The sequence below is a fragment of the Pinus tabuliformis genome, chromosome 7, assembly GCF_031772625.1.
Source record: "Pinus tabuliformis cultivar Carrire ecotype Pingquan chromosome 7, CPIR1, whole genome shotgun sequence".
Classification (NCBI taxonomy): domain Eukaryota; kingdom Viridiplantae; phylum Streptophyta; class Pinopsida; order Pinales; family Pinaceae; genus Pinus; species Pinus tabuliformis.
The window spans coordinates 467,284,276-467,290,873 of record NC_142293.1 but is presented as its reverse complement, the minus strand read 5'-3'; the positions used below and the strand labels follow the sequence as shown (position 1 = coordinate 467,290,873).

Below are 6,598 nucleotides of genomic sequence, written 5' to 3'. Positions count from 1 at the left end.
AAAAGGCCAGCTAGAAGGCAAACTTTGCTGGACATATGATTATTTACCAGAACTGATTAACCGAGTCTTCCACCTGGGGCTCCTTTTTGCTTTCCTTGGTAGATGCCTCTGCTTGCATACTCTCTGCGAGATTCTTTATGTGGGTGATGGCCTCCTTCAGGTGTTGGCATTTCTCCTTGAGGCTCTCTATCTTTGTCTTTTGCTTTTCTAGTTTTTTCCTCTTGGACCTGCTGTCTGCTTGGAAGTCCTCTTTGAGTTCATTGTGGTGTTTGATGAACCGAGCGATCATGAAGCAATGTTCTTTACAGAGAGTGCATGTGTTGTTTCCAAGCACTCGATCCAGCGGGTTCTCTTACTGCTCATGGCCCTCTTGAGCTTCTTTCTGCTTTCTGTTCTCAGAGGGCTCTGCCATTGCTAAGAAGGAGAGAGCTAGCAAACAAATAATCTGGGAATGGCACGATTTATACCTGAGAGCTGTGAAGGGAGCGAGCTCTTCGTGGTTGCTCTGGTAACTGCCTCGCTTGGTGCTGGGGAGGTGAGCACGAGAGAGAGACAACAGTGTCTTGGGAGGATGAGCGCACTGTTTGCTTCTGTTGTTAAGAACAATCGGGCTCCTCTCTGAACGCGCAACTTTCCAAGCCTGTTTCTGAAGAAGCAGGGGTGTTCTGAGACGGTCGGGAGAAGGGAAATGGTTATAAAGGAATGAGGGAGGCCAGCCATGATGAGAAGTCGAATTATTTTTATTTAAAGGGACTGAGTGCATATCCTGCTCAAGATTCTTGATGCAGTCGATGAGGAGGAGGAGGGGACGTTTACCAGAAATCATAGGAAGGAGAGCGCGGGATATGAAATAATACTTTGTACTGGTCGCGATGGAGCAGAGGAGAGGCAGCATAATGGAGGCGTAGAGAAGATCGAGGAAGGAATGACTGATGAAATGACTGAAATAAGGACGAGTTCTGAGGGTGCTGATCGGGTGAGCTATCTGACAGCTTGATCTCCTACGGGATTGCCTTTTCATATATTATCCTCTCATTCTCACGAACTTGTCCTTGTTGCCTGTTGACAGCCTTGGTTGCTAAGGAGTCTGCTTCTGTATTGTTTTCTCTTAGAACATGTAGGAAGGTTGAGTCTCCCATGTGCCTGAGATTGCCATGAATCCTGGTCTTGATGTTGTTAAGGCCTTCCTTAATAAACTCTTTGCCTGTAATCATAGCGGCGATGATGATGGCCGAGTCCCCCAGTATTATTACATTCCTAACTCCCAATCTAGACAAAATTGAGGTGCCCAATAGGAGGCTATAGGCTTCAGCAGCATTATTGGAGGCATTCCCCAATCCCCATTCGTAACATAGAATGGTTTTCCCATTGTGATATTTGATGATGCCCCATGCTCCGGCTTTCCTAGGATTGTTCTTCGAAGCACCATCAAAGAAGAGGAAAGGGCGCTTCTGATTGAGGATCCATTGAATTACCTCTTCCTTGGATCCTCTGAGTTTCCAATTAGGCCGTTTCTTATGATCTTTGGCCTGGGGGAGATGATTTTGGGTGTGGTTGAGGTTGAATTTATTATACCAATTTCTCTCTTCTTGAGCCCAACTCGTCTGATCTGGAAGAGCTATGTAGTTTGTACTGATAGATTCAGAAATGCTCGCGATTGTCTTTGCAAGGATACTGGCCATGTTGGGCTGTTTTTTGTTGAAAACGTGGTTGTTTCTGGCTAGCCAGAGGTGCCAGCAGAGGGTGGCTGGGATGCATTTCCACACTCTGGTTAGATTGAGCTTGCCTTTCCTGGAGAAGGGGTAGCCTCTCTTCCAATTTTTCTGAAGATTGGAGATCTGATCAAAGCTTTCGCGGGCTTCCATGGGGCTTGTCATCTGCTTCCAGCAACTCTGAGCGAAGGGACAGAGTAGAAGGGTGTGTTGGATGGACTCCTCCTCTGCTCGGCAGAAGCAGCATATCGAAGGACCTTGAATTCCTCTTTTCCTTAAGTTCTCAGTTGTAAGAATTTTCCCTTTAAGAAGCGTCCAATTGAAATATTTCACTTTTGGAAGGCATTCTGACTTCCAAGCAGCTGTGTGGAGATTCCAGTTTGCTAAGGGGGTTATGTTTTGCAAGGTTTTGTATCCTTCTTTCACCGTGAAGTTCCCTCCACAGGAGTCCCAGATATATCTATCTTCAGTCCCCTTATTGGTTGGAGCAGAACCAGAAAGGGATTGCTTAAGATTGAGCCATAATTCTCTGAGGCCGGGGGGGGGGTTTGCAAATCCTTCCAGTCGAGCCATCTGTTTTGATTCCAAGAAGATATGTCAAACAAAGAGGTTAACTTTCGTTCATCCATCCATTCTTGCAGGGGCCGGAGGCCTTGGAGGAGGTTTCTCGGTTTTGAACCCATAATTCTGTCAGACCAGATCTTGGTGTCCTTTCCATTACCTGGGAGTTTGGAAGCATTTTCTCTAAAGTGAGGCAGAACTTTTTTGATAAGTCTCCACATCGGGGTGCAAGGCCTGTCCACAATTGATTCAGTGAGAATGCTAGAATTCGAACCTCTGAGGTATTTTCTTTTTATGGTCTCCACCCACCACGATCCGTTACCTAAGAGAATCTTCCAGATCAATTTGAGCCCCAGAGCCTGGTTGGAAAGACTTGGAATTTTAATGGAAATGCCTCCTTTTTCATAAGGGAGGGTTACCTGATCCCATTTGACGAGGCTGAATTTCTTGGACTCCTGTTTTCCTCCCTGCCAGAGAAAACTTCGCATGATGAGTTCCATATGTTTGTGGATGCTAGCCGGAGCCATGATTACCGCATACTGGTAGATTGGGAGGGCTGAGAGGACAACCTTGATGAGAATGGTTCTGCCTGCTAAGTTGAGCCAAGAGACTCCCCAACTCTGAAGGAGACCTCTCATCTTTTCTATATGTTTTGTCCAGACCTCAGCTTTGACAGGTTCTTTAGCCAGAGGCAAACCCAAGTAGGAGAAAGAGCTCCAATTCCTTTGCATTGGGATGTCCAGTATCAAGGATATTCTTTGTTGAATATGGAAAGGAACATTCCATGTGTATATTTTGCATTTCCTGTTGTTCAATTTACCCCCAGAGACTGAGAGGAAAGCATCCAAAACTCTTTTAAATCTCCTTGCCATTAGACTAGAGGCTCCCCCAATTAAGAGAGTATCATCCGCGAAGAGCGAGTGATTTATCTCCTTTATCCCTCTTTCTATGCAGATTCCCGTGATCTCTTTATTGCTGCGAAGATGTTCTAGATGAATACTCAAGGTCTCAGCCATGATTATGTATAGGAATGGGGAGAGGGGGCAACCTTGTCTCAGCCCCCTGGTGCTTCTGAAGTATTTGCTAGGTCGACCATTGATCAAAGGGGCGGTCCAAGGGTTGGAGATGCACCCATTGATGATGCTGATGAAGTTGGTTGAGAACCCAAATTTTTTTAGTGTTGCAGTTAGGAAAGAGTGGTCCACCCAGTTGAAAGCATTAGCCATATCTAGTTTGATTATCATTCCTCGCTCTCCTCTGTTAAGGCTGCTGTGTATGGCTTCCTGAATTAATATGACATTATCTGTTATTTGCCTGCTTGGAACAAAGCCTCCCTGATTTTCAGAGATTAAAAGAGGGAGAAATTTCTTGAGCCTGTTGGCAATTATTTTTGTTATAATCTTGTAGGAGACATTGCAAAGTGAGATGGGGCGAAATCTGTCAAATGAGATGGGATTTGCTTCCTTAGGGATCAGAGCAATGTGGGAAGATTTTGTGTTTTCTCCCAGCTTGTGATTTCTGAAAACATTCTTTATCATTCTCACAAAATCCTTTTTGATTATTTCCCAGTGTTGACGGTAGAATGCAACCGTAAAACCGTCCGGGCCCGGAGCCTTATCTTACTGCATGCTGAAGGTCGCCACTCGGATTTCCTCTTCTGTGAGGTCTTGCTCCAGCTCTCTATTATGATCCTCTGATAATTTGCTCTCTATTGTACTGAGGAAGTCAACACTATCTGTTTGTTGAGGAGCTGCTGAGAGGAGGGCCTTGAAGTGATTATAGGCTGCGTTTTTAATTTCTTCTTGATCCTTCAGCACTTTCCCATCAGCCTCAATTTTATCAATTTGGTTGCCAGCTCTCCTGAGTTTGATATTGTTGTGAAAGAAGGTGGTATTTTTCTCCCCAGCTTTCAGCCATAGGCAGCGGGATTTCACTCTTTGTTCCTCTTCCTCCACGCGGTTTTGTCGGTAGAGTTCCTTATACATATTTTTTTCCTGCTCTAAATCCTCGGTTGTGTATTGAATGTGCTCTTTCTCTTTATGCCAAAGCTCCATCTTTGTAAGCAGGTCTGTTTTTTTTTTCCTTTCAAAGATCGCCGCCTCTTTTGCCCACTGCTTTATGACTGTCCGTAGTTGTTTTAATTTTGTTTCCCAGACGAAGTGAGGCGATCCTATTACTTCCTTAGCCCACTGGTTTTGTATAAGGGTGCGGAAGTCTTCTTGGAGGTCCCAAGTTTTATTGTATTTGAAGGGAAGTGGCCCCAAATTTGTTCCTTTGTCCAGAATGAGAATCACAGGCTTGTGGTCCGAAGCTGAGGCGTGAATTAAGTGACTCCTGATGGACTGAAAATTTCCTACTATTCCTTCCTGAAGTAAAAACCTGTCCAATCTCTCCTTGATATTGTGAGATCCTGATCTTTTATTGCTCCATGTATATTTGCCATTTGACAGAGGGGTGTCGATCAGATTGAATGACTGAATAATGGATTCTAGCTTATCTCGTGAGGAATCTGCATGATAATTTCCACCAAATTTTTCTTCCACATGTCTTATTAAATTCATGTCTCCCCCAAGAATTATCCGACTATTTTGGACAGAGAGGAGATCTGCCTCTATGGTATTCCAACAGCTAGCTTTGTCCCTGTAGTGATTTGGGGCATATATGTTGTAGATGTGATAAACTTCCTGAGTGCTTTTATTTTTCAAGTCTGTTCTGATCCACCAGTTGCATAGTTGTGAGTTGATGATTTCCCATTTGTTCTTGCTCCATATTGTTCCTATACCTCCTGGAGCCCCATCTGAGCCTTTTGATAAACCTGAATTTTTTTTGAATTGTTGGGTTTGATGATGAAAGTCCTGCTCGGTGATTTTGGTCTCCTGGATAAGGAGAAAGTCTAGCTGCTCCTGTTTTAGTAAATCCTTGATTGCTTTCAGTTTTACGGAAGAGCCCATCCCCCTACAGTTCCAAGAGACCAAGATCATTATTTACCGTTTGTTGGGTGGGATCCGGACTTCTCCTTTGCCTTTTCTCCACTCCCTTTTAGCTTTCCTAGATATGAGTCCATAGGTTGCTGTGTTCCCGTTGCCATCTCCTTAGCAGCTATTTCATCTCTGAGCTCTTTGTTTGTCTTCCTACCAACTTTTCTCGGGGGATCTGAGGGCTGATTGGCTTCTTTCGCTTTGTTTCTAGTGAGGATTCTTTCAATGGTGGGAGGGGGGGAGGGGAGAGGGTTCGAGCGGGGAGAGGCTGGACGAGGGGACGGGGGGGGGGGCGGAGGAAGGTTCTTCAGCAGATAAGGATTCGAAGGGGTTGGAGGATGAAGGGAAGGCTGAGCTGGAGGGGGGGGGAGGCTTGATGCCGAAGGGGTTTTAGAGCTGATTCCCTGGTTAGGGGAGGGCTTTTTTCTTTTTACATGTTCCCATGTTCCCTCAGCATTTTCCTCATTATTTTCAACTTCATTTGCTTTTAACTTACTACATCTATTGGCGAAGTGGCCATACTCGTGACATACCTTGCATTTGAAGGGGAGCTGCTCGTAGTCCAGCTACTGAATGTGCATCCATTGATCCACCTTTATCTTTATAGCTTCTGGCAGGCCTTTCCCTAGGTCTACTTCAACGCAGATCCTTGCGCACGCGTGCATGTTCTCCCTTGGTTCAGATCTGTCAATGTATTTTCCTACTGCATTACCTATTGCTTTTACTGATTCATCTCCCCAACAATGAAGCGGCAAATGGGGGAGCCGCACCCAAACTGGAACTGCGTTTGGAATATCCATTTCCGGGTCGAAGTCTAGAGTCCATCTGTTCAAATAGAGTCCTCTTGTATCCATGAAATAAGGTCCATTACAGAAAATGAGATTCTTGTCTTCTTTCGACTCAAAAAGAAAAGTATAGTATCCACGTCCGCAGAATCTGATGGCAATCTTTCCTGGGATCATTGCACTCCAGTTGCACTCCACCCATTTTTGAACTGATCTCGGGGAGGGCCAGAGGCCGGTGAACTGGCCTACAAGGCCTCTTTCCGCAAGAGCTATTGCCGATTTCCTTGGAAGGGAGGGAGGTAGATTAACCTCAGGGATTTCATCCAACTTTTTAATGAACTTTGTTACTGAGGGGCGAGGTCTGTCATCTGAGGGTTTAGAAAATAGTGAGGCAAAGATTTCTTCGTGATTCTCCGAAGCTGGGGGGGGGGGCGGGCCCTGCCATTGCAGGCCCGCAGGGAACGACGAAGGGAACAAAGCGGGAGGGGGGGCTGGGACCCCGAGGGTAGGGACCAGCGCAAAACGACAGGCACGGGGGGGATCGAGGATCAGAGGCCCAGCC

General features: G+C 45.7%; 1 protein-coding gene across 1 annotated transcript; it reads right to left on the bottom strand.

Moving 5' to 3' along the window:
* Nucleotides 1-3,892: 3,892 nt before the first annotated feature.
* Nucleotides 3,893-5,224, bottom strand: LOC149247971 (uncharacterized). The gene has a single exon (XM_089446627.1). The coding sequence runs from the start codon at nt 5,222-5,224 to the stop codon at nt 3,893-3,895; it is 1,332 nt and encodes a 443-aa protein (XP_089302753.1).
* Between the last annotated feature and the right edge of the window lie 1,374 nt (nt 5,225-6,598).

Excerpts from the sequence above, each read along its gene's own strand:
- LOC149247971 (XM_089446627.1), bottom strand. The coding sequence starts at position 5,224 with ATGGGCTCTTCCGTAAAACTGAAAGCAATCAAGGATTTACTAAAACAG.